Source organism: Astatotilapia calliptera, chromosome 16, assembly GCF_964374335.1.
Source record: "Astatotilapia calliptera chromosome 16, fAstCal68.1, whole genome shotgun sequence".
Lineage (NCBI taxonomy): Eukaryota > Metazoa > Chordata > Actinopteri > Cichliformes > Cichlidae > Astatotilapia > Astatotilapia calliptera.
In genome coordinates, this window is record NC_137437.1 from 4,360,956 (window position 1) to 4,387,224 (window position 26,269).

General features: G+C 39.5%; 2 protein-coding genes across 3 annotated transcripts; both read left to right on the forward strand.

Annotated features, from left to right (window-relative positions):
* Positions 1 to 3,193: 3,193 nt before the first annotated feature.
* On the forward strand, positions 3,194 to 10,250 carry eaf2 (ELL associated factor 2). The gene is made up of 6 exons (XM_026145729.2): positions 3,194 to 3,406; positions 3,877 to 3,971; positions 4,336 to 4,472; positions 5,499 to 5,668; positions 6,820 to 7,047; positions 8,878 to 10,250. The coding sequence occupies exons 1-6, from the start codon at positions 3,304 to 3,306 to the stop codon at positions 8,922 to 8,924; spliced, it is 780 nt and encodes a 259-aa protein (XP_026001514.1). The 5' UTR covers positions 3,194 to 3,303; the 3' UTR covers positions 8,925 to 10,250.
* Positions 10,251 to 16,367: 6,117 nt separating this feature from the next.
* cyp27a3 (cytochrome P450 family 27 subfamily A member 3) lies at positions 16,368 to 26,046 on the forward strand. Of its 2 annotated transcripts, XM_026145086.2 has the most exons (9): positions 16,368 to 16,986; positions 17,475 to 17,665; positions 19,029 to 19,228; positions 21,745 to 21,942; positions 22,448 to 22,611; positions 23,788 to 23,954; positions 24,171 to 24,252; positions 24,393 to 24,599; positions 25,388 to 26,046. In XM_026145086.2, the coding sequence occupies exons 1-9, from the start codon at positions 16,522 to 16,524 to the stop codon at positions 25,544 to 25,546; spliced, it is 1,833 nt and encodes a 610-aa protein (XP_026000871.2). In that variant the 5' UTR covers positions 16,368 to 16,521; the 3' UTR covers positions 25,547 to 26,046. The 2 variants fall into 2 exon arrangements, with proteins under 2 accessions (XP_026000871.2, XP_080146908.1); XM_080290782.1 differs by lacking the exon at positions 25,388 to 26,046 and having other exon boundaries at positions 24,171 to 24,251; positions 24,391 to 24,570.
* Positions 26,047 to 26,269: the final 223 nt, after the last annotated feature.

Below are 26,269 nucleotides of genomic sequence, written 5' to 3' on the forward strand. Positions count from 1 at the left end.
ATACAGGTAACGACAGAACAGCTTCTTACAGAAGACGTTACAGGTCTGTGAGAGCAAGAGATTTTCCTTGTTTGAGGTGACCAAATACTTATTTTCCACCCTGATTTACAAATAAATTCTTTACAAATCCTACCATGTGAATTCATGGATTTTTTTTTCACATTCTGTCTCTCACAGTTGAAGTGTACCTCTGGTGCAAATTACTGACCTCTGTCATCATTTTAAGTGGGGAACTTTCACAATCGGTGGCTGACTAAATACTTTTTTGCCCCACTGTATATATATATATATATATATATATATATATATATATATATATATGTGTGTGTGTGTGTGTGTGTGTGTGTGTGTGTGTGTGTGTGTGTGTGTGTGTGTGTGTGTGTGTGTGTGTGTGTATGTATAAACATGACAGCACAGCTTAGGTTAGCAAAGTTGCATCTGAATAAACCACAAGATTATTGGAACAAAGGACAGACAAGACTAAAGTGGAGATGTTTGTTATCAGCATGAACACATCATAGAAACTGCGTGCATGGTGGTGGAAATGTCATGGTTTGGGGCTTGTTTTGCAGGCACAGGACCTGGAGACCTTGCAGTCACAAAGTCAGTCATGAACTCCTCTGTATAGCAAAATGTGAGTCCATCTGTCCAACAGCTAAAGATTCGTCCAAACCGAGTCATACGGCAGGACATCGATCCCAAGAACAACAGCAAATCTACAACAGAATGACTGAAAAAGAAAAGAATCAAGATGTCCAGACCTTAACTCATCTAAAATGCTGTTGTAGGTCCTTAAGAGAGCTGTGTATGAACAAATGGCCTCAAATCTCAATAAACTGAAGCAATTATGTAAAGAGGAGTGAATCAAAATTCCTCTGCAACAATGTAAGACTCTCACTTCAGGAATCACTTCAAGTTATTACTGCTAAAGGTGGTTCTGCAAGCTGGTGATTAATGGGGTTTAATCTTTGTTTTTCATAGAATTCTGTGAAAACTTTCTTTTCCATGACTGTATATCTAATTTGCAATTCTTACAGCGCATACTGTTATTATTTCACCTTCTTCTTTTTTTTACCCAGTCAAACCTTTTATTGAGATCAAAATCATATTATCAAGAAAGATGCTGCAAAAAGCGCTTCCTCGTAATATGTATAACACAAACAAGAGAAAGCGAGAGCTAAAGAAAGCCGTCACACTGCAGTAATTCACAGATAATAAGACGTGTCTCAAACTATACATCAGCATAAAAACAAAAGGAGTATATGATAAGTCTGTAGCTGTGATCAAAGGTACATTTCACCCGAAGGATACAGAATGAAGGTTAACATCGCTGTATTTATGCTGAAGCTGTGATCATTTAGGTTGTATTGCTGCCTTTGCAGTTTCAAAAACGATTGTGCGAGCTGTGCACTATGAGAAAAGTGGAATGGGTGTCCCATTTCCTTTACTGCAGAATAATCACTTCTAGTCATTAAAAAACCTGAATGCTTAATTGTGCTTAGTTTTTCACGTGTTTCAGGAGTTTCCCAAAAGGTGGATTATATAATCAGATGTAATAATGTATTAAATGTGAACTTTATTGATGATGTGAAGGTCTGAAAATGTGATTGCTAAAGTTACTTAGATTTATCTGTGTCGTTTGCGGATGTATCCACAGCCTTCTGGATTTGGCTTACATCAAGTTGTGGTGTCTTGTAACCGAGTCAGGTTTGTTTAGCTGGCACAATAATAAAACCTTTGCTAATTTATTATTTTTGCACTGTTATGAGGTTGAACATTTAATTGTATGTACCCAACAAGCCTGTACCCATAGTACATAGCTTTGGTTGAGCTTGTATCCCACCCCCCCTCCCTTGCAGAGTGTTGCTGTCATCTCTTTCACCACTGCCACTGGCTTACAACCTGCAGCAACTCTCTATTGTGGCTCAGCCGCTGTATTGTGAACTTGCGGATTGTTGCTTGGAAACAGTAAACCTTACCTCGCAGAGTCCAGGGGCAACCCCCACAGTAACTGATATCACCAGAGGACAGCTGCTGTTTACCTCCATCCATGGAGACAGACTTATGCTGGTATCTTTTTCACATGGGATACAGATACAAAGTAACTGAACTGCTTTACTTCTGCAATCCGTTTGTGGTTAATTTTCAAGTATAGATAAGACTGAAAAAGATTGCCTAAAATAACATGATAATGTTTAACTATTTTACAATTTTTATACTCTAACTGTAATACCACGCTGAAGAGATAACTATTTAGTCCCACTGCTGTCTCAATTTCCTCTCTATTGTCATCTCTTATTCCACTCCCCACCACCCAAACACCAGCTTGCATATGTTGCATATGTTGTCCAACGTGGATAAGAAAAACCATGCTGTGACCAGTTGGTGAAAATGCATTGGTGTAATCATTCCAATTGACTTAGATGCTGATCCTTTAATGTTTGAAGGCAGCAGAGCATATGGCCTTTGTAAAAGCGCAGGCACGGCAGGAATTAGGAGGCTTAGGAGTCATTAACAGTTTAGAGAACAGAAAAGGAGATTTTCACTGACACAAGGTTCAGAGAGCTCAGGCCCCCTGAAGCCTGGGGAGCTTGAAACTGCAATCAGTAAGTGCCAGGGCTTTCTGACACATTGTTTCAGTTATTCAGCTAATAGCTCCCGTGATGCTGCTAATTTAGCATACAAGGTACTGGGTAAGTGCTGAAATGCAAATATTTACTTTGTTAAACAGAAAAACAGGTTAAAAACAACATCGAAACTTATAAAGTTAACATATTAAAAATAAGCAGTAGGAATTCGTGTTTTGTTTTACATGTGGACTGCATTTTAAGCAACCTCAGAGTAAACCCTGCAATATGTTTCACTATTAAAGCACCACAGCAATAAATTTGAAATAATTACCATCAATTATTTAGCATACTCGTCCACAGTCTGTCTAGCCTGGGACAAGATGAGTAGATATTTACAATATTTTTTTTCTTTTAAAAACTACTACAAGTTAGCGAATAATTTAATCGAATTATAGTTAAACAACATAGATTTGGAAACACTCAGATTTCTACAGTCATTGCTCGGAACTGAGTGGCCGTTCTTTCACTGATTCTGCCCTGTCGTCAAAATCTTGATTGGCCTGAACCAATCAGAAAATGAAACACTTCGCTTGACGAATCATGACGAACAGTACTTTTGAAGGGGCGGGACTTAAAGTGCCAATGAGCTGGCCGAAATGCTGTCGCTGTACATGGTTATCGGATAAAAAAGAGCAGCGGAAACTCAAAGTTTACAGCTCATGAAACTCACAGAATGAATGGAACGGCTTACTCCAACTTTGACAATCAAGAACATGTGCTGAAATTGGGAGAAACGTTTGAGAAACACCCTAAAAGTGCCTATCACACAGTGCGATGTAAGTGGTTGTTTCACTCGTTTGGTTTTGTGATCGCTAACCGTAGCATGCTAGTTAGCTCATTAGCTGAAGATCCGAAAACAGCTGTTTGGTGTGTAGCCAGTTTAGCAGCTTCGTCAGTTCGTAGCTGTCGACTTACTGGTGAGACATGCTTGTAAAAGTATGTAGTAAGTTAACTCTGAGATATACGTAGACTTTAAGCTCTGAGTTGTCAATATGCTAGATAATGTTAGCCCAGCTTAAGTCTGTACAACACTACCACCTGCTGGTGCCGTTACCCCACTGCAGCACTGTCAAATACATCCGTGGTTTACGTTTACAAATTCAGCAATGTCACTGTCATTATTAGAACATTGTACACGTTGTTATATGTGATGTACATATACATTGTTTACGTATGTGTTATTTTACAAAATCTTGATTCTCGTTTGCGTTTTAAAAAAAAAAAATGTTGTTTTTAATTGCCACAGATGACTTCAAGCCAGCATCCATTGATACCTCATGTGAGGGGGAGCTCGAAGTGGGCAAAGGAGAGCAAGTCACTATTACGTTGCCTAATTTAGAGGTTAGTGTCTGGTGCTCTAGAGCTTTACACTGCAAGACATAAATGTGGATTTCAGTGGTGGATTATGGTGCAATCTTGTTTTAAGACCTCTTCTGGAGCTCATGTTTTTAACTTGGATGAGTGTTTGCAATCCACAATAGATCTCAACTGTTGCTGATCTCAACTTTCTGTGCGTGTGTGTGTGTGTGTGTGAGAGAGAGAGAGAGAGAGAGAGAGGAGCAACAAAATTTTCAGCTTTGTGGTTTAAATTTTTGACAGATTTTTTGAGAAATTGTTAAAATATTCTCTGAAAAAATAGCATAATAGTACTGTGACATCTAGCTTAAATACATACATACTTACTTACATTTATTTTGCTTTTTAGGGTTCCAGTGCTCCTGTAACGGTCTTCAAGGGATCCAAGAGGCCTTACATGAAAGAGTGCATCCTCATTGTAAACCATGACACAGGAGAGTACAGACTCGAGAAGCTCAACAGCAACATAGCTGTGAAAAAGACGAGGTGGGGTTAAAAAGAAGTAGCACACTAATCTAAAGTGGTATTTCATTTAACCTTGCAAATTTGTGTGGCAAAATTTTTTTGAAAGAATGAAAGGTAGGGCTGCCGTGATTAGTCGACTAGTCACGATTACGTCGACTAATAAAATCGTCAATGACTTAATTGACGATTTAATAGTCCTTCATTTCCCCAGATTTGAAGGGTGGGTCAGGTGTATACTTCGTGGCCCAACCTATCCCAAAATTCATAGCGCGGCCCAGCTCAGTTTCCAACAATGGCGGCAGCTAGTTAGTTTTAATATTACTCTTATTATTCTTTTTGGGTCACAAAATAAGCGTTTAACATATTTTCAGGCGAGAATGTAGCTGTGTAAACCTCAAATATCTGCTCAGTTTATGAAGACACCACATATTTTCAAAAGCGCTCCGACGTTTTCAGAGACGTCTTGTTACCCACCAGCTCCATAGCTAGCCGGGGGGCAAGGCTCACTAGAGCCGGTGAGAACACCGGACTCCCGGCAAATTGTTTTCAAACCCACCGCCGTCTTTCGCTACTCAGGTTAAACATGATATATAAGTCACTTAGATAACTTAAGAATGTTATTGTTTGGCTTTTTTCAGTATTTTATTTGTTCCTGAGTAAATCGGTTTGGCTGAATAAACGTCAAGCTAGATAGCAAGGAGCAGACGGCTGAGTTTATTAAACTTCACCGAAACAATCTGCACATTTCATTAAAATTTAATAAACTATCATCTTGTCTTTATTTTTAGTTAGCACATACCTTAAAATCTTAAAGCTGTAAGCTAATGATAGTTATATAAGAGCAGATGCTGCTGGTGCAATAAGCTGTACGTTTTACGTCCAATAGATGCATGATCTGATTAGTCGACTAATCGCAAAAATAATCGTTTGTGGCAGCCCTAACGAAAGGTTAGTTATCAACATTTTTTTAAAAAGAAAAAAAAAACTTAAAAAAACATATTAAAAGCTCCCGCGTGTCCGTGTTTGCCTGTTCTTGTGGATTTTCAGGGCTGAGGGTAGCAGTAAGATTCATTCTCGACTGGAGCAGCAGACCAGTCGTCTGGGCCAGCAGATGAGGAGTAATAACAGCAGCAGTAACAAAACCCCAGCCAGCACTAAAAGTTCTCCACCAAAAGAGAAGACTTCCCCAGCATCCCCAATGGATGACATCGAGAGAGGTAACATGGAGTCACACTTGGTGTGTTTAACTGATGACATCCACATCTGTATCATTTTTATTGGGTTCGGCAGAAGAAGACTCATCTTTTCTCATAGACAAATTAGTCGTCATATCTTGAAGTCTTATGCAGAAATGTTTAAGGATGGGAATTGATAAGAATTTAACGATTCCGATTCCATTATTAATATCACTTATTGATTCAGTTTTCATTGGCTCATTGTCACCACCCTCTCTAAGCAGCATATCAAAGATATTACACAGAACACTTTTTTTAAAAGTGTGGGTGAGCATTCACTCAGCTTTAACATCACTCTCAGTTCTTGGCTAGCTAAGTAATGTCCATATCCACACTGCAGACTGCGCCATTATTTTTCTCCTCCAGCACACGAACTGCGAGAGTGCAAGAGCCGATAAGCAGGATTGATACGCAGGCAGACTTAGGATTTCCAGGACTTGGTCTAGTGGGAACCCATTCTCTAGAAGAACCAGTTCTTGATTCCGATCCCTAGAAATATCAGACATATTCACAAACATTCTGTCACTTTGCTGCTCTTGTTTGCACATTTGCACGTGCACTTTGTTGTCTGCTGTCTGATAACAAAAAAAAAAAAAGTCTTCCTTAGATAGATAGTTGTTTTTTTTTGTTAATTTATGTTGTAATTTATGTTAGGTCAGTCTGTCTTGTCTCTGCTAGCCAGCTAACTAGGCCTCTTAGTTAGCTAGTTTAGTGTTTTCTGTTAATTTATGTTGTAAATTTATGTTGCATGTAGCACCTTGGTTCCTGGAGGAACGTTGTTTCGCCTCACTGTGTATTGTTAAACTGTATATGGTTGAAGTGACAATAAAGCCAACTTGACTTGACTTGACTTGAAACACATTTTCTAGTTATGAAGTCACGTTGGATGTGATCCAAAATAAACCTGTAGCTTGTCCCTGGCAGAGGACATTAGAAGATGAAATGATTTTCTGATATATTTGTTTTGGCTATTTCTGCATTTTTGGGGCTGGACAAAAGGTGGAATAAAATACTGCCTGTATTTATTTTACACTTGGGACATACAGGTGATGTTCCAGCCTTGAAATTGGAAAGGCAACCAAGATCATTTTAACACCCTTGTCTTTTTTTTCTTCCCCCCCCCCCCCCCCCAGAACTGATGGCCGAGGCTCGAGTCATGGATCAGATGAGCAGCAGTGACAGCTCCTCAGACTCTAACAGCTCGTCGTCCTCCAGCAGCGACGACAGCTCCAGCAGCAGCGATTCAGAAGATGAACGTACTTCCGCGGCACCCTCAGTCAACCACAGCATGCCTATCATCACCAGCACCGACTCCAACAGCCACCACCACGAGAGTGGAGGAGGACTCATGAACACGCTCAGTGAGTAACCCCCTCAGCTTCATCTAAGTTAGACGGACGTCATCTTTACATGAAAGTCGATACCACCTGGTTGCTCCTAAGTTAAAGTTGTCACCATAAATATGAACACATGAATCATACGCACCACAGAGCTGAAAGATTAGTTTTCCATTATAACATGTAAGGGCAGGTTCTCTCTTTAGTGGCAGTTCTCATTATTGTCACCCAGTATGAAAGCAGTTGGAGCTCTTAAGCTCCATCCACATGTCAGTCAGTTCACCTAGCTTTGTAGTTGACGGTTATTAAAGCGTCTGGCTAAACGGATAACCCTGCAGCTAGAGCTGGGCGATAGAACGATATGTATTGCGAAATAACTTTTTCTCGATAGAAAGATTAAACTATTCTGATAGGCCTCATCTCTCTTGTCCTCTTTAAAAAAAAAAAAAAGAAGAAGAAAAAAAAAGAGAACAGCGAATCCAAATTAAGTAGTGCAGAGCGGAAACAATCACAGCCGCAGCGTCACGTCACGTGACTTGTCACGTACAGCACAAGTGCCAAGCCGCACATGTGTATTTGTTTGGGAAGCAGCCAGCCGCCGTGCTGCCCAGGTAATGGAGGAAATGAGTGTGCTGACTACAGAAAAATCAACCGAGCGTGACCGAAGGTTACCGAAGAGAAAACAGATGATGGTTCCAATGCCGGACAGATTGTCAAACGGAAGAGCCATAGAAGTTCTGTAGTGTGACGGTATTTCGGCTATTTCAAGTCTGACAAAAAGAGTAGCGTGCACTGTAAATTGTGCCGGAAGCAAGTCTGGAAATACAATAAAGCGGTGCAGCTCAGTCTCTGACTGGAAGCGCTAATGCGTCATTCGGCTTTTGTCAGACTAAAGTAACTGTTAAAACTGTTTGAAAAGCTCAGCTATACAACAAGGAGAGATTGAGAATTTCCTTTTAGTTCTCAGTTTATTTGATATTGACAAAGGTTAGTCAGTTTTGTCTGTTCTTCTGTAAAACAAACTAAGATTTATTTTTAGAATTAATATTTTGTTTCTAAGTGGAATTGACAATTTAGTCTGTTTCGTTTGTTCTATTTTGAAACTTAAACGCTTTAGCGGCTGCCTTTTGTGTAGTTTGCAATATTTGCCTTTATTTATCTGAAAAAGTCTCATGTTCCTTAAGTACATCTACCCTGTTGAACTTATTATGGGAAATAAATATTTAAATAAAAACAAGCTGCTGATTATTTCACATTTTACTTGTGAGCAACGGCACATTTAAATCTTACAAATATAGTTATTTGGCTTATATCGTGATAGATATCGTTATCGCCTGAAATGAAAAAAAAATATCGTGATATGAAAAAATTATATCGCCCAGCTCTACCTGCAGCGTATTTCCACCATCAACTGTATTCATTACTCACATTAGTAGCTGCTTCACGCACTCTATTCAGTGTTGTTTTGTCCTTTTTTTTTCTTTACACCTGTCTTGTCTTTGGCTTTTGTGGTCAGAATTATGATCTGAATGGGATGTGTCAAATACATTTTGCTTTTCCAAGATAATCTCTGTAAATTCTCCATAGGTTTCTCTTGTTCGTGTGTTTCCTTTATCTGTTTATTCATTTCTATTAGTCTGATTATTCGTAATTTTTTTAAGTGTTTAATTGTATGATTTCTTTAAACTCCAAAGTTATAAACTACTGTTGTAGTAATTGAATAATAAAAGGGAGAGGTGAAACAAATCAAACTGTACCATACAAAAGTGATGCAGAGACCCTGTGCAAAGAGTAAACTGAGCTTTAGCGACACATGTATATAATCTTAACTTGCTGTCTGTCCGTCTGCTGCAGAAAATGACCTTCAGCTGAGTGAATCAGGCAGTGAAAGTGACGACTGAACAGCAGGAGGACACGTCTGCCCGTTTGCAGATCTCAGGAGCATTTACAGTGAGGAGTGAAGGAGCCAGTCACAGACCTGTCAGTGTCCTGCTTCCATGAATATGGAACAGTCTTCTCTACATATCAAATGTAATGTGCTGCTTCTCTGCCAGAAATCAGTTTTTATGTCACATGTGTTGCTTTATATTTGTGTGTGAAGAGATGCCTTAGTTGAGAGCGCTGTGATGTCATTAATGTGAGAGAAGCTGTAACATATGATGTGCACTCTGTGATGGATCTCACTGGATGCTTCTGTGTAGTTAAACCGACCGAGAAAATGTGATTGGCAGGATGACGGTGGTCTTCATGTAATCGTCTTAAACAATAACTTGGCTTCCTCAATTCAGCTTAGAAACATGAAAAAACTTTAGTTGTGCTTGGATAAGATATAAGTTGATGGCTTCAGGTCTGTCTCAGCTGCTTAGGTTTGTTCTATTAGAGACATATCTGTGTTAACAGAAATGAAAACCACGCTGCTTCAGTTACATTGAGCCTTTTATTTTGGTTTACTTAAACTTTTTTTTTTTTGTAATTTAAAGTTACATTAATTACTTTATTGTTCGGGCCATCACACAAAGAATGCAAGTCTAATGCATACAACTCCACGCTTTGCTTCTTATTTAACTCCTGAGAAATAGGCCAGACTATCAAAACATGGGCTGAAAGATGCTAAAATGCTCCATGGAGCAGAACTGAAAAGTTAGGTGATGATTATCTGTAGCTCAGACCACCTTGCATTGCACTAGTCATGTATTCATTGTTAAAATAAATAATGGTTATTGCAGCCTGAAGTAGTAGGACGTCTCCAAAACCTTGTGGATCATGATGATTTAGTATACAGCTGGGTATTATTTCAGGCAAAGTAGTCCACTATGTAGTTGGCTGACTCAGAGTCATGCTTTGTAGCTTTAAACCTGCAATACTTGAATCTTTATATCTCTAAATATACTCGACCAATGATTACTTGCTTATATTTTATATATATATTTACCAACCAAGCAACTGGAAGTACGAGTAAATAGTGAGTGTGAGTCTTAAAGAACTTCATGTGCCTTGTGTTGTTTCCTTCCGCCTTTTATAACATGGGGCTTCCTCATCACTGCTGAGCTGTCGCTACAAGCAACAAGCTGCTGTTTATGGTCCAGAATGTCTCTGGCATCCCTGCTGACTGATAGATGGAATGAGAGAGAAATATAGAGAAATTCAGTTGCATGTTTAGTCTAAAGGAGAGAGAGAATTGTTCGAGAACAATTATACAAAAATAAAGATTTTAATGCTTTCCTGTGCTTTGGCGTCAATTTTCATTCATGTGACTGCAACGTCTGTAGCTCTTTGTGCTTTGGCGTTTACTCCAAATTTTAACGCTGATATTTAAGTGTTGCTGATTAGACCAGGTGACCTTTTGCATTGACTTGCTGCCATATGATTGGGTGATTAAAGGTTTAAGTTGTCAACGACAAGTGTACCTAATAAAGTGATTTGAGTTATTATTTTACTGAGATACTTCCTTGTAGAAAGCTATCTGTTACACTGTTAGGTGTATTACTTGTATGATAGGTATTTACATTGCATAGTAAAGTATTACCACAGAGCCAGCAGCAATGCTCCACCTCTCTAAAGGCATAGATGACTATTTTCTCCAATCAGCCATTACGAACACGGCGAGTGTTTTCTGTCGTAGGTTTTCCCTTCAGTGTGATGTAAGTAAACTCCAGCATGTGGAAAGAATTTCAAAGTGAATTCCTTTCTGTGGCTCGTAGAAAGAGTATGTGTTAAAACACGTATAGTTTTCTTTTCACAACTCTGTTATGGCAGAGAGCAGACGTATGTTTTTTGGTTCAAGTGCGCACACAACTCTACATAAAAGATTTAAGATCACGGGTAATTTCTCTGTTGACAGACTGGGTGATAGATTAAAGTTGAAAACCATGAATTATTGCAAACAAGTAGAAAATAGAAACGGCAGCATTGATTTAAGCAGATCTTATTTAAAATAAAATAAATTTCACTACTAAAAATATTTATTCTTGATTGCTGACAGCTATTCCAAAATAGTTCATTGTAGTTAGTTCAATAGTTCTACACCATACGTTTTGTCCTTGCTGTAGAAGGAAGAAAAAAAACTTTATTTACCTGCACATGGGAGGAAAAACTCCTTTTTTCAGAGACCATCTGCCACGGAGTAAGGAAAGCGTGGGGAGAGTAGAGATTACAACAGAAAAATAAACACTCGTTCCGTCAGTTGGACCATTAATTGCAGATAAGAAACGTGCAGCTGCAGAGCCAGCGATACCTGCAGAGCTATACAGGGAAAGCCAGGACAGAGACAAAAAGCAGAAGAGAGAATAGAGTTAAAGGTAATTACACGCCGTGATGGAATATAACTGGACGATGAGGGAAAGGGCAGAGCAAATTGCTGAAGGCCAAAATTCCAATTAATGTGCATGTGTCAGTGCACTTTTTGACCAGATTTGTAATTAAAACTTTGTATTTGGGCCTTCAGGAGCTGCAGATTTCAAAATAGAGTTATGTTCACCAACGTAGCTAATTTGATTAGAGTAGCTGCACAATTATTCAACTTCTGCACCAATGTTAACTTTCTTTAAAGCAAAATCTGGATAATTTAGGAAACACGTCTTTTTGAGCCTCTGGGACTAGATGCACAAATAAAACTTTGAAGCTGTTAACATACCACCTACATACAAGGATCCTCCCATACATTCTGTGAATAGGATGAACTTTGACTGTCAAAGGGTTCATGTGGCAATAGCACTGTGGAGCACACCTAGTTGCCTTTGGCATAAATGCCTCTTGGCATTGAAAGTCAAAGTTGACACTGAGTACTGATGAAAGGTAAAAGATTAGATAAATAAGACTATTGTGAAGATGGACATTTCATGTCCTTGAACAGCTGGAGAGGAAATACAATCTCTTCAATAATACAGTTTTATGTTATTTGCAGTTGCAATCTTTTCTCAGAGCAAATATAGGCCATGAAATAGAGAGACTCGTTCAGCAGGTGGATTTAAACATAGCATCAATGGAATATCTTTTATTCAATTCAATTCAATTTTATATATATAGCGCCAAATCACAACAAAAGTCGCCTCAAGGCGCTTTATATTGTACAGTAGATACAGAGAAAAGCCCAACAATCATATGACCCCCTATGAGCAAGCACTTTGGCAACAGTGGGAAGGAAAAACTCCCTTTTAACAGGAAGAAACCTCCGGCAGAACCAGGCTCAGGGAGGGGCGGGGCCATCTGCTGCAACCGGTTGGGGTGAGAGAAGGAAAAGATTAGATGAAAAAGCTTCACCAGAGCTTTTTATCAGATTTATTCCTTCAATAGTTATTCAATACCAATTTTAATTGCATATTGAGACTTGTTCATTAAAGCTTTCTTCTTTAATTGTACCTCACACCACAGAAATGACATCTACCCAATCTTGAAGTCTCTACCTTTTAAGAGTGATAGAGATATTTTACCTGGCTTTGTACAAAGGTGCCCCCGTTCTAGTATGACCTCTGAGATACAGTGGCTTGCAAAAGTATTCGGCCCCCTTAAACTTTTCCACATTTTGTCACATTACAGCCACAAACATGAATCAATTTTATTGGAATTCCACGTGAAAGACCAACACAAAGTGGTGCACACGTGAGAAGTGGAACGAAAATCATTCATGATTCCAAACATTTTTTACAAATAAATAACTGCAAAGTGGGGTGTGTGTAATTATTCAGCCCCCTGAGTCAATACTTTGTAGAACCACCTTTTGCTGCAATTCCAGCTGCCAGTCTTTTAGGGTTTGTCTCTACCAGCTTTGCACATCTACAGACTGAAATCTTTGCCCATTCTTCTTTGCAAAACAGCTCCAGCTCAGTCAGATTAGATGGACAGTGTCTGTGAACAGCAGTTTTCAGATCTTGCCACAGATTCTGGATTGGATTTAGATCTGGACTTTGACTGGGCCATTCTAGCACATGTTTTGTTTTAAACCGTTCCATTGTTGCCCTGGCTTTATGTTTAGGGTCGTTGTCCTGCTGGAAGGTGAACCTCCGCCCCAGTCTCAAGTCTTTTGCAGACTCCAAGAGGTTTCCTTCCAAGATCGCCCTGTATTTGGCTCTATCCATCGTCCCATCAACTCTGACCAGCTTCCCTGTCCCTGCTGAAGAGAAGCACCCCCAGAGCATGATGCTGCCACCACCATATTTGACAGTGGGGATGGTGTGTTCAGAGTGATGTGCAGTGTTAGTTTTCCGCCACACACAGAGTTTTGCATTTTGGCCAAAAAGTTCCATGTTGGTCTCATCTGACCAGAGCACCTTCTTCCACGTTTGCTGTGTCCCCCACATGTTTGCTGTGTCCCCCACATGGCTTGTGGCAAACTGCAAACGGGACTTCTTATGGTTTTCTGTTAACAACGGCTTTCTTCTTGCCACTCTTCCTAAAAGGCCAACTTTGTGCAGTGCACGACTAATAGTTGTCCTATGGACAGATTCCCCCACCTGAGCTGTAGATCTCTGCAGCTCGTCCAGAGTCACCATGGGCCTCTGGGCTGCATTTCTGATCAGCGCTCTCCTTGTTCGGCCTGTGAGTTTAGGTGGACGGCCTTGTCTTGGTAGGTTTATAGCTGTTCCATACTCCTTCCATTTCTGAATGATCACTTGAACAGTGCTCCGTGGGATGTTCAAGGCTTGGGAAATCTTTTTGTAGCCTAAGCCTGCTTTAAATTTCTCAACAACTTTATCCCTGACCTGTCTGGTGTGTTCTTTGGACTTCATGGTGTTGTTGCTCCCAATATTCTCTTAGACAACCTCTGAGGCCGTCACAGAGCAGCTGTATTTGTACTGACATTAGATCACACACAGGTGCACTCTATTTAGTCATTAGCACTCATCAGGCAATGTCTATGGCAGGTGGGCAACTCCAGGCCTTGAGGGCCGGTGTCCCTGCATGTTTTAGATGTGTCCTTGAACCAACACAGCTGATTTAAATGGCTAAATTAGGTCCTCAACATGTCCTGATGTTCTCCAGAGGCCTGGTAACGAACTAATCATGTGATTCAGGTGTGTTGACCCAAGGTGAGATCTAAAACCTGCAGGACAGCGGCCCTCGGGGCCTGGAATTGCCCACCCCTGGTCTATGGGCAACTGACTGCACTCAGACCAAAGGGGGCTGAATAATTACCACACCCCACTTTTCAGTTATTTATTTGTAAAAAATGTTTGGAATCATGTATGATTTTGTTTCCACTTCTCACGTGTGCACCAGTTTGTGTTGGTCTTTCATGTGGAATTCCAATAAAACTGATTCATGTTTGTGGCTGTAATGTGACAAAATGTGGAAAAGTTCAAGGGGGCCGAATACTTTTGCAAGCGACTGTATATTAACTCATATCATGGGAATCACTGTTCCTTCAGATCCTGAACTGAGTTTACTAGGAAATGTGACAAAGGTGTAAGCAAACACCAAGCAAAGTTAATAGAAGTCTATTTATAGCAGATGGACCTCAGAAAAAAAACAGATCTGATGTATTTTTGAACATCTTGCAGCTCTAGTACACAGGTGCAATATTATCTGAGATTTCCAGCTATGTTACCTGACATGTGGTAATTGCTTTTTTGTTGTTTTATTGATGTGTCTGCATTGTTTTAATTTTGCTTAATCTTTTGTTTCATTTTCCTTTTGTGTGTGTGTGTGTGTGTGTGTGTGTGTGTGTGTGTGTGTGTGTGTGTGTGTGTGTGTGTGTGTGTGTGTGTGTGTGTGTACCCAGATAGCAAGGAGACATTGAAACAATGTTTAGTCAATATCAGGTCATTCTATTGAATCAATGTTGAAATCTGATGGTGACATCACTCTTGCACCCTTTTTTAATGTGGAAACAACGTCAGATTCTGATATTGAATCACTGTTGAATTCTGATGTTGATTTTCCATCGCTTTTGCACCCTTGGTTACTATTGAAACAACAATAAAGTCATGATTAAAAACCAGTACTTAACAGGTATTTGTAAAAAAAAAAAAACGTTGCAAATTACCAGCAATGCTTAAGACAATTGTGTATGATTCACAAATATATACATATATGCATTTTGTTTAAATAGTGTTAAAATAAAATAGTGAAAAAGGGATAAATAAGCTTTGGTTTTTGTGTGTCTGTGTTTTTTTTGGGGGGGGGGGGGGTATTCATTAGTTTGAACAAAACAGGTGGTTCTTCTAACTTTAAAATGTAAAGTTTAAAAATGTTTTGTCACACTTTTTATAATAATTGCAAAGCATTTAAGTCAAAATAACTATAAGTTGAAAAACACAGACTAGGCTTCTCTATACTTCCACTGATCACTGATGATGGAGGCGCCGGGTTAAACATTATGACTTTGTTACCAAGTAGAACTCAAACATCCCTAAACATTAAAAGTAGTGAATAAACTTGAATGGCATTTTTGAGGTTTACATACACTCAGCACACTGTGGGTAACAACAACATTCTCTAAACGTTTGCAAACTTTTCAAAAGTTTGAAAAACAGAAATCAATAATCTTCGCCTTTGCTAGGCAGTCTTGCTTCAATAAGTTATTTTGTAACTTTTTTGTTGATTTTTTTTAAACACATTTTTAGCGCCGTGCTCATGTTTGGTTTTATACAGAAGGCTATATGCGCCCAAATAATGCAACAATAAAAACATATAGGCATGAGCCTGACTAACCAGTTATTATTATTAATAACTCCGAACTAATTATTGTTACGGTTATTATAATAATATTTATTATTATTATTATTATTATTATTATTATTATTATTATTATTATTATTATTATTATTATTATTATTATTATTAGGTTTTCCTGTTGCAATATTTTCAATTTGTGCCAAGTCAAATACTTTTAATTTATAAAGGCCATTTGAAAACGTGTAGAGTTGACTCACAGTGGTTCCAGAAGAGGCAGGTGACTCGGAAGTACGAAGAAAACGTAGTAATAATTAAAAACAGGAGGAAGAGGGCAATGTTGGGGCGGTTATCTGTCTTTCTTAGGTTCCTTAGGTAACACTGTAGCTAACAGACAACAACAACAACAACAACAACAACAAAAGCTGTGGTACGTCTGGGTGGGCAAAACTCTGCCGTCTGATCCGACCCACCCTCACCGGATCCACCAATCCCCGCAAGGCTGTACCTCCAGCCGCTGTCCTCCGGTAGTTTCAGGCTATAATGAAATTTTATTCAAACTGCATTCACGCCTACGAAACGGGCGTTTACGCAACAGTGTTTGACGGTAATTTCCCACAAATAAATATAGGAGTGTGTTTTATATAGCCACGGGTAAGGAAGAGTAAGGAAGCAGACGTGTTTCCACCCCCAACATCCTTTAAAGGAAAACGGAAAACCGGGGCTTTGGCTCAACTCCACATTAACCTTGTTTGTATAGGTTGTGAATTATGAATGTGTTTGACTAATTTATCTTCACCAGAGCTTTATATGTATATGAATAATATTTGTTCCTCTGCGTTTGCGCAGGTTACAAACAGCGTCCTGTAGGTTCACTTGCTGACGTTTATGATAATGTCAAAGTCCACAGTTGTTGGTAGGAGGCTGGTACACGAGCATCGGGTTTGCTGTTTCACAAACAAAGAGGCATTATTTCACCGCTCTCTCTCTCACACACACACACATAGACATATACAGGCACAGGCACCGGGGCTGATTCACTTGTTTAGCCTCCTGTCACGGCACAAAGAAGGGACAGGTAAGACGCACTGCATGGTTAAAATGCTCGGGAGATCTCTGATGAACGTCGGACTGCGCGTGAAGTGTCAGCAGCTTAAAGGGATCCAGAGAGTGACAGCGGGACTAAACCCTGCCAACTATGGGGACACCCTCCGCCGCGAGGCAGCCTCCACCAGCACCGTCATGGGTGTCAACAAAATGAAAACTATGGATGATTTAGGCGGACCGAGTTTCATGACTACCTTGTATTGGCTTTTTATAAAGGGATATTTCCAAACGACGCAACAAATGCAAGTAAGTTGGAAAAGAAGGTGAAAACAGAGTTTTCCTTCTGGACTAAGGGTTCAGTCCGCGCCCTTGAACTACAGTGCACCATCCCCTGGAGCTGCTAGAGCGATCAGTGTATCCTGATGACCCCACTGTGGTATTTATTCACGCACAGTTTGGGGTTTAGAATTGAATCTTGGTTTAATAAGCGCTTAATAACAACGATTAAAATCATCTTTAACAAATCCTGTAATACAAATAAATGAATAAAAAGAAATCTATATTAGTTTTCCTTTGAGAGACAGTCACAGTCTTAGGAGAGTTTTCCACAGTAGAGGATAAGTAAGAGATATTTTTTTTATAATGAGGATACTCTAAGCAAAGATAAGTATGCACTGATATGTCATGATATTTTCTAATTCCAACAGGAAACTGTTGGTCTCCTTAAACATCATTTACCTCCTGATAACTCTGAACATGCAACTAACCTATTAACTCCCATTATTTGCTCAAAGATCGAGCACAGCAAGATATACGGCCCCCTGTGGAAGTCCAAATACGGCCCTTTGGTCGTGGTGAATGTGGCCAGTGCCGACCTGATAGAACAGGTGCTGAGGCAGGAGGGTAAACACCCAATCCGGACAGACATGCCCCACTGGAGGAACTACAGAGAGCTCAGGAACCAGGCCCATGGACCCCTGACTGAGTGAGTGAAACCATCACAGATCCACCACATCTGTGTCCTGAATCCACACTGCACTGTAACTCTGAGCAGGCTGACAGCATGTTGTTTGTTTTGTTTCCGCTGATGAAATCTGTCTGATTAAGCTGCAATAACATGTGATGTAGCAACTGCAGATCATTTCTTTTCTACAAACAAACAAACACGATACATTGATTTTTTTGTTGTGTCAGTTGCTATGCGAAAAAACTTTGTCCAGTGCCAAACTTTGCTAGGTGTTCAGGTTCTTTAAGATGGGAGCAAATACGTGGACTTTGAATGCAATGTTATGAACAAAAAAGAAAAAAAATCCATAATATAATCCAGTCAATATAAAATATGTAGGTATATATATATATATATATAGATATATATATATAGATGTAGATAGATAGATATAGGTGTATATAGGAGTGCAATGCCTTTAAAAGTATGGATTGACAATTTTTGATATGTGACCTAAGACAGAGGTTACTGTTACTGTTCTTCCTCTTCATAGAGGTTGTGGTTGTTGATTACGCACCTCTCTCCTCTTGATTTTGCCTTGAAACAGTTCTAACAAATTGGAAACTATAATTTAACATAATTTAATCTCACCTCATTTCAGTTCATACCTTCTGTATGAAATTACTTTGTGGTTAGTATTTGTGATGCATACTTGTTGCTGACAGGGAACATTGGCAGCGTGCAGGGATTCAGTCCAGGCCTGCAGCTCAGGTTTTTTTTTTTTGGTTTTTTTTAGTGTTAGAGACTGAGACCAATATAGACTTCGTCAGTTTCATATAAAATCTAAAGTATTGAAAGGAAGGGCCTGTGGACCACAATGTTCTTGCAGAATAACAGACACTTTCTCAGCTCCTCATTTATTCTTGTCCGACTTGTTTTAGCAGCACTCATCAGTGTTGAAAGTTAAGACCCTGGAGCAGTACTAACAGGCTTTCAGACACTATTAGACAACCCGGAACTACTCAGGGTACACTCGTTCATGTGCATTTGGATATGTTTAAAGATCTCAAACACCCACTTGTGTTTCCAGAGATTTGCCCATCTGCTATGGATATTTCATTTTGAACAGTTTGAAGCACTTTGGAAACAATAACACTTGTTATTAGTATTAATTCCTTGTTGATTTTGGTCTTTGGACGGGATTTGTTGATAAAGAAGGGAAATATGTAGACTCTTACTAGCCTTGCCTGTAAAGTGAGTCCATTTAAATGTAAGCAAGAATAAGCCAAATACAAATCTATACTTATAGATTGATATTATCATAAAATTATTTTTCAAAGAAGTAATTTTCAATGACTTGCTCTCTGGAGCCTGATTCCCTTGTTTTTATATTGGTTTTTAGGATGGGGGCCAAATGGCAGCGGATTCGCAGCATCTTGAATCCACGAATGCTGAAACCCAAGCACGTCTCCTCCTATGCCAACACCATCAATGAGGTGGTGACAGATTTTATCTGCAGAGTGAACTGGCTGAGGGAGACCAGTGGACAGGGAGTCGTGGTCAATGACCTGACTGCAGAGCTCTACAAATTTGCTTTTGAAGGTTAGCAGAAAACAAAACAAATAAATGAAATGTTGTTAATTAATAAGCTTTAGAAACTCATGCAGTCCATCTCATTTAGATGCTTGGAAACAAGAAGAAAACAGAGGAATATGCTGTGTAATTGTTCTTGTCCTTGATTTTTTCAAACCTGCAGACCTCATTTTCTGTGTGTCATTCAGTAAGCCAACAGCTGCTTTTTCTTTTGGCCTTGACCGCTGATTAGACACGATAATGTGGTCATATAATGCGACACGGTCACTTTGACTGCGATTGTTTTTAAGTGTTACAGTCCGGTCTCAATCATAAATCTAAAATCCGACAGCAGCACCGTCCAAATGAAATCCATCTTCCAAGATGACACGTTCCTGCTTAGAATGTTGGTGGTGTTAAATTGATCTTATGCTAGCAGATCTTTACACTAAGGTACACTGGCTGCTGGCTGTAGCCTCATAAACAGAATGTGATTTCTTCCATTTCACAGCACATTACATTTAAAGGTGCGCTATGTGAAGCTTGCGTCACATGAACTGACCACATATAAAAGATCGCAGTAGCATCTCGGTGACAAAAGCGAAGGGTGGTTTCCCTCAGATGTCTCGTCTGTGACCTCAGTAAACAATGAGGTCACAGGTCGTTGGCTCCGTGTCAGGTCTAGTGAAGTGGAAAAATTCAACCGGAGTCCAAGAATAAACACAGGGAAATACTAGAGATGCATCACAAGCTCTAAACAAAATGACTTAAGGATAACATACATAAGGAACAAAGACAACCTGAGGGAATAAATACAACAGAGGTGAAAACACAATCAGCAAACTAAGAATCAAGTGGCAGGTCCAAGAAATGAGCGCTCACACTCAGTTTTACTGAATACAGCCGAGTTTAATTATGCTTGCCATCAGAGTCAGAAAGGAGGCTAAAGCAGGGTTTGCTTTGCTGAGTGACTGACGAGTGGCTAATGGTCAATGGGCCTCATTCACAAATATTAGCGTGGAAACATTTTTAATTGGTGCAAAAAATGAGTTTTGCATGCAAATTTATCAAGTATCAGTCTATTTTGTTCTCACCACCGTGCATATGCTAGTAAATCAGAATCATTCGGGACCAGCTCACAATATCCATACACGGAGATGATTTATCTGAATTTCAGCAGTGGGATAACATCTCCACACCCCTTCTGGTTGTCTGTCTATACATGACCACCCCCGGCACTACAAGTTGTTTGTACCTGTTTTCGTGCCCCACCCTCCCTCCCTTTTAAATCCATTCACCATTCATTAGTACGTGGGGATCTGCCCGGCCCAGGAGCCTCGGCCAGTCCCCTCTGAGACCTTCCCCACACTGCAGCCTCAATTCATACTCAAGCCATCTGCCATTATCTGCTAGAAATGCAGTCAAACCTAAAATGAGGATGTGGTCCAAGCTAGTGAATTGCATTTTATCAGTGCCTCCAGTAATCTATATAAAGAAACACATTTGCTGCCAGGTGAAGTAGAAAACGTGGTGACTGAGATGAGGTGGAAGCCAGATAAGGTGCAGCTTTCTAAAGTGTTTCCACAGGAGTGACCATCTTTCAGTCATTTCAGCTGAGACAAGAAAAATGTGGAATCAAAGTTGATATGAAAAGATTGGCAAACAACAAGAAAGGAAGGAAGAAAACAGGTGGAGGACAAGGATCATGTGACCTGTCAGCCCCAGATGAGAGAACAATAAAAGCCAGATTATCCAGCATTCATGGGATAGTGCCAAAAACCTATTCAGCAATGACAGAAGTCATTTGTAATGAAAGATAAGAACATTTAAGATACAATAAGATGAGATAAGGGACAGTGCAATATGTTTACATGGAAAAAGGTTAAATATATAAATGTTTTCTTTATATTTATTTATTTTTATTGCATTTCTGAGCGTTTACCATATTGTGAAAACTGTAAATAATGACCAAAATTTGATAGCAGAATAATATTAATAATTAGTAGCAGCAGCAGTAGTAGCAGTAGTAGTGTTAATTGTAAATACTTGTGTTTATATTCCTAAGTAAGCCAGGCTGTCGTTTGTTTGTATGCATGGTCAGAGGGACTGTACAGAAAAATTCAGGTATGAAATATGAACAAATCTGTGTGCGAAACATTTATACACACAATTAATGTGCAGACATGCGAGTATGCAGCAGGAAATGAGGCTCAAATAAGTTCATCAGTCTATCAGGTTTATCATGTTTTTTCTTTTAACTAAATAAAAAGCTGGTGAAAAGTATGTGTAAGAAAACAAATAGAAAAACCACAAACAAAACAAAATTTTTTCCAAGGAAAGCAAATAATGAATGACAAGATGCCGAGATCAGCAGCTCCAAAGGTCACAGAACAGGGATCAGCGAGAGCGACCCTGGACACATTTCAGTGGTCTGTGCTGTTTGCAGGAAGGTTTTTCTATTGTATGCATGTGCTGTCAAATTGATGTTGTTTTGTCAAGTTGCACTGAGCTCTTTTGACAAACTATCGTTTTGTTTTTAAACGCAGGAATATGCTCAGTGCTTTTTGAAACCCGTATGGGCTGCATGAGTGAGGTGATCCCCGAGAAAACCCAAAAGTTCATTGTCTCCGTGGGGGAAATGTTCCATCTCTCCCAAGTCGTCATCCTCTTCCCACAGTTCCTCTGGCCCTACCTGCAGTCCTGGAAAAGGTTTGTCGCAGCCTGGGATCATCTCTTCAAAGTTGGTGAGCAACATTAATTTTTAACGAGTAAATAAAAGTGTGGTGTGTTGGTAAATTCACTGCTGAATATTTATCCGCTTTCTGCCATTATGTGATTTCTAAAACCACTTTGAAACATGTTTTCTGTTTTAGTGCAAAAAAACCAAACACCTTTCAGGCTTTTCGTTAAATATTCACGATTTAAAATTGAAAAGACTTTTCTAGTTGTAGGATTTAATTCATGGAAACATTACCTACTCCCGATTCCATACTGGTTGTGGATCACCAAGGTTAGTTCAGTTCAGGGTTCATGGACATTTTCAAGTAGCACTATCAGCTAATTTCAAGGTCAGCACACACAACACACACAAAGAGACAAAGTCCACCCTACATGTGGCTTTTCACACAATCAGTGTGCTAACAAGATCCCTAACTGTGTCTCTCTTTCCCCATCTAGTGGGCAAACATGTCTTCTCACAGTCTTTTTCTTTTAATTTCACATGAGATAAGATGATGTTGTCTCTCGTAGCTGAAGAACTGGTGAATAAGAAAATTGAGGAGATCCAGGAGAATGTCCACCTGGACAAAGACGTGGAGGGAGCGTATCTCACACACCTCCTGCTCAGTGAACAGATGAACAGCACAGAGATCCTGGGCAGCATCACTGAACTCCTCCTGGCAGGAGTAGACACAGTGAGTACTAACTACACCGCTCCGTCATTCCCAATTCCCAAAATAAATTTGTTTGCATTAAAGTGTCTCCCATTATTCGTTTAGGCTTCCAGGTTTCCATCTTCCCAGAGCCACTTAATAAGAAACAAAAAAAATGTTAGTTTTCCTTTATATAAAAACAACCCACTGCCACTCACCCTAGATAGAGACGCAGTTATTGGGAAACAGTTTTACTTCTTCTATTCTACTTCTAATTTCTGTTTCTACTATTGCTGACAGTGGAGCTGCTAACATGTTGGTTAATTTAAGTTTCTTTTTCTCTCTTTTCAGTTCCACCTTTTTTCTTTTTGCTTTTGTTTGTTCCTCTTTACTAAACACTTCTTTCACATTAACTCTGTTCTACAAGGTGCACGAGTGCACAGGGAAGGTAGGGGAGGGGCCAGCGATGTGACCAGAATTGATTGGGCATTGTATTGTCAGTAATGAAAATGAACAAATAGGCTGCTGTGCACAATGCACGGTGCACAGCAGCCCTTCAAGCCAGCCTGTATAGTTATATTGACAAAGAAAAAGAAAACTATACTGACCTAATTGTGGCGGCCCATCAGGCAGATTACCAGTCCAACTTTGGAGTATAGCTCTCAGCTACAAGTTAAGAGATAATTTTTGAACATATTAAAAGTCTTCTTAAAGTCAAAGAATGCATATAAAAACAAGAAGTTGAAGTTGACTTAGAAAACCAGTTGTGCTTTTCCACACGGAGGCTGATTTTCTCTAAATAGACTCTACTATATAGAATGATGCCTTAATTCAGCATACAGTTTATAGACTACTCACTGGGCTGATTCCTCTGTAACTACTGGTTTTGCCACACACTGTGCAATGCTGTCATGTCAATCTGTCTTGTCTACGGATTTACTCAAAGCAGCATTTCATCCACTTAAATATGAAATAGCTTTGTCCTGGATTGGAAATCTTCAGTAATATAAATGAGGTGTTCTTGTCTCAGATGCTGCAGATGAGTAATCGTCATGTAAAAACATGAAAGGTATGCCATTCCTTAATCAATGCAGTGAAGTTTTCTGGAAGATATTTCTCAACCCAAAGATCAACCTCCCTGAAAGTCAAACACAAATGGAACATGTCGAAACATTACATAAAACAGAACATTACACTCTGTGTTTCTCTGATTTGCAGACCTCCAACACTATCTCCTGGTCTCTGTACCATTTGGCGAGGGAGCCTGAGATCCAAGAACAGCTGTACCAGGAAGTGATAAGCGTTTGCCCTGGGGACAAGGTGCCAAACAGTGATGACATAGCTCAGATGCCGTACCTGAAGGCCATCATCAGAGAGACACTGCGGTAGGAGGGGAATCTTTTTATTAATAAGATAATAACTAAGGTGAAATGAAACACTTATCTGCTCCTAAACATGGAAGTTAAAGAAATAAAACCACTTAAAAGAATACTTCACCATTTATAGACTTACATGTTTGTAAGGGGTGAGATAGCAAAGAGTTGCATTTACTGAACAAATGGAAACTGTGTTGATGCCTTTCTGCGTTTTGTGGTCGCCAGCCTGTATCCAGTTGTGCCAGGAAACGCCCGCGTCACTGTTGAAAATGAGATTGTGGTGGGGAATCATCTCTTCCCAAAAAAGGTAAGATGCACGTTAAGCACTCCTGGCCTCTTACTAGTAAATAAATGCAGTCTTGTCTATACAGCGCCATCTGAAATTAGTTGGGGTTGTTGGGGTTCAGTCATAGCACAATAGCAAACGTCATGGGTTTCCTCTCTTAGACGCTGTTCCACCTGTGCCACTACGCCGTGTCCTATGATGAGAATATTTTCCCCAACCCTCACACCTTCCTGCCGGAGCGCTGGCTCCGAGGAGGGGAGGATAAGTCCAAGCAGCACCCGTTCGGGTCAGTACCATTTGGTTTTGGGATCCGGGCATGTCTAGGTCGGCGGGTGGCTGAACTTGAGATGTATCTCCTCCTCTCCAGGGTAAGAACATCTGTTCCTAATGCTAATGATGCTCCGTGCTTGCTTATAAAGAAGCAACTTTTGCCAACACAGCAGTGTACTTTGGCTTTGAGTTGAGCATGCAAAGCTACTGTGTCAAGTCTTGCCCAGGCAGCAGAGTGGATAGTGATAAAAGCTACTAGATTATACATCTAATCCAAAAACAGTTTGCATGTTTTGACAAACTGTAACTTGCACTTTAAGTTCTTAAAATATAACTTTAAGTGCAAAATTGGAAAAGGTAATGGATAAGGTTTGGAAGGAGTGCTGTGAATTAATACTTTGCTTTATGTGAGTTGCTGAACAAGTTATTATAAAAACTCAACAGTAGCTTGATGCTTACAACTTTAAAGACTTAGAAGCTAAGGTCAGGTTATTATTCCACTGCATATTATGTTAAAGGATCCATACAACTTTATAACTCTAAGACTGCAAGACTGAAATATGCAAACAAACAGGGTCAAAACATTGTGCCGTTGCTTTTTAAAATTTCCTGGAAATCGGTTGTTCTTCAGCTTCATTCAGGGAGCAGTATTAACCTAAAGTAACTTCTCGGCCCATTCAAAGCTGTTTACTCTTTTGTCGGCCTGGGCATGCACATGAATACAAACCACTCATCAGGCTCTTTGACCTGAGTCATCCAAAATACACAGTAGTCAATTGGCAAGCAGCTGGTAATCAGTGAGTTTAAAATTTCTGCTCACATAAATAAATGTCAATTCCATGTTTTTCTTTTTAAAGAGTACTCTTTCTTTTTTGTGTGTTTGAAGTTGATAAAGCACTATGAGGTGAAGCCTGATCCTGCTGGAAAACCAGTGAAGCCAATCACCAGAACTCTGCTTTGCCCTGCTACACCAATCAACCTACAGTTTCTGGGCAGACAAGTTAAGCAGGCGGAGCCAAGAGCAAAGTTAGCGGGTTCTCCGTGAGCTGTTTTTCTATTCAAAGTCTTCATTTCACTAACCACTTGTTTATGTGGAGTTTTATTTCATGAAAACTGGATTTATGTTGTACAGTATATAATGGAGACACACATACATCTTCCTCCACTGCTTACCAATTTAACAAGATAAACTGGATCACATTCAAACATACCTGCCTGGCCACCCTCTACATTGACATCTTCACCCTTCTGCACTCCTTCATGACTGAAGAATTGTAAAATATTACTATTAGTATTACTATAGTTAGATAAATATCTACTATATTATAAAAAAAACGATATACTATTGGCTGAAAATGACAAGCAGTGGAGGAATTTTTCAAACCATTTCATTGGGAAAAGGAAGCAATAAAACACTATGGAAACACCTTATTAAAGAAAAAACTGTATTAGTGGAAAATTGTGCATAAAGTATAAAAACTGTGATAATTATTCTGAAGAAAATTATTTCTCATCAACGTTAAATTGATTAAAATTACTGCTATATATGTTTAAGGGTGACCTAATTTTAAATGCTTTGTATTGTGTTTAATGTCCAGCTCCATTCACAAAATATCTTAATTATGAGTTTGTAGTAGCTGTCCAGTGAGGAAGTTGTTCATGACCACAGAAACAAAAGTCTACGTCTTTATTTTGCACATTTAGCATTCAGCAAAAGCAGAATTAAAAGGATTGAGCAACGTGTGACATGGTTAACTGTCAATATCTA

Coding starts and splice junctions, on each gene's coding strand:
- eaf2 (XM_026145729.2), top strand. CDS start 3,304: ATGAATGGAACGGCTTACTCCAACTTTGACAATCAAGAACATGTGCTG. Junction 3,972..4,335: donor TTACGTTGCCTAATTTAGAG/GTTAGTGTCTGG, acceptor TTTGCTTTTTAG/GGTTCCAGTGCTCCTGTAAC. Junction 7,048..8,877: donor AGGACTCATGAACACGCTCA/GTGAGTAACCCC, acceptor CGTCTGCTGCAG/AAAATGACCTTCAGCTGAGT.
- cyp27a3 (XM_026145086.2), top strand. CDS start 16,522: ATGATAATGTCAAAGTCCACAGTTGTTGGTAGGAGGCTGGTACACGAG. Junction 23,955..24,170: donor ATCATCAGAGAGACACTGCG/GTAGGAGGGGAA, acceptor TGTGGTCGCCAG/CCTGTATCCAGTTGTGCCAG. Junction 24,253..24,392: donor ATCATCTCTTCCCAAAAAAG/GTAAGATGCACG, acceptor TTCCTCTCTTAG/ACGCTGTTCCACCTGTGCCA.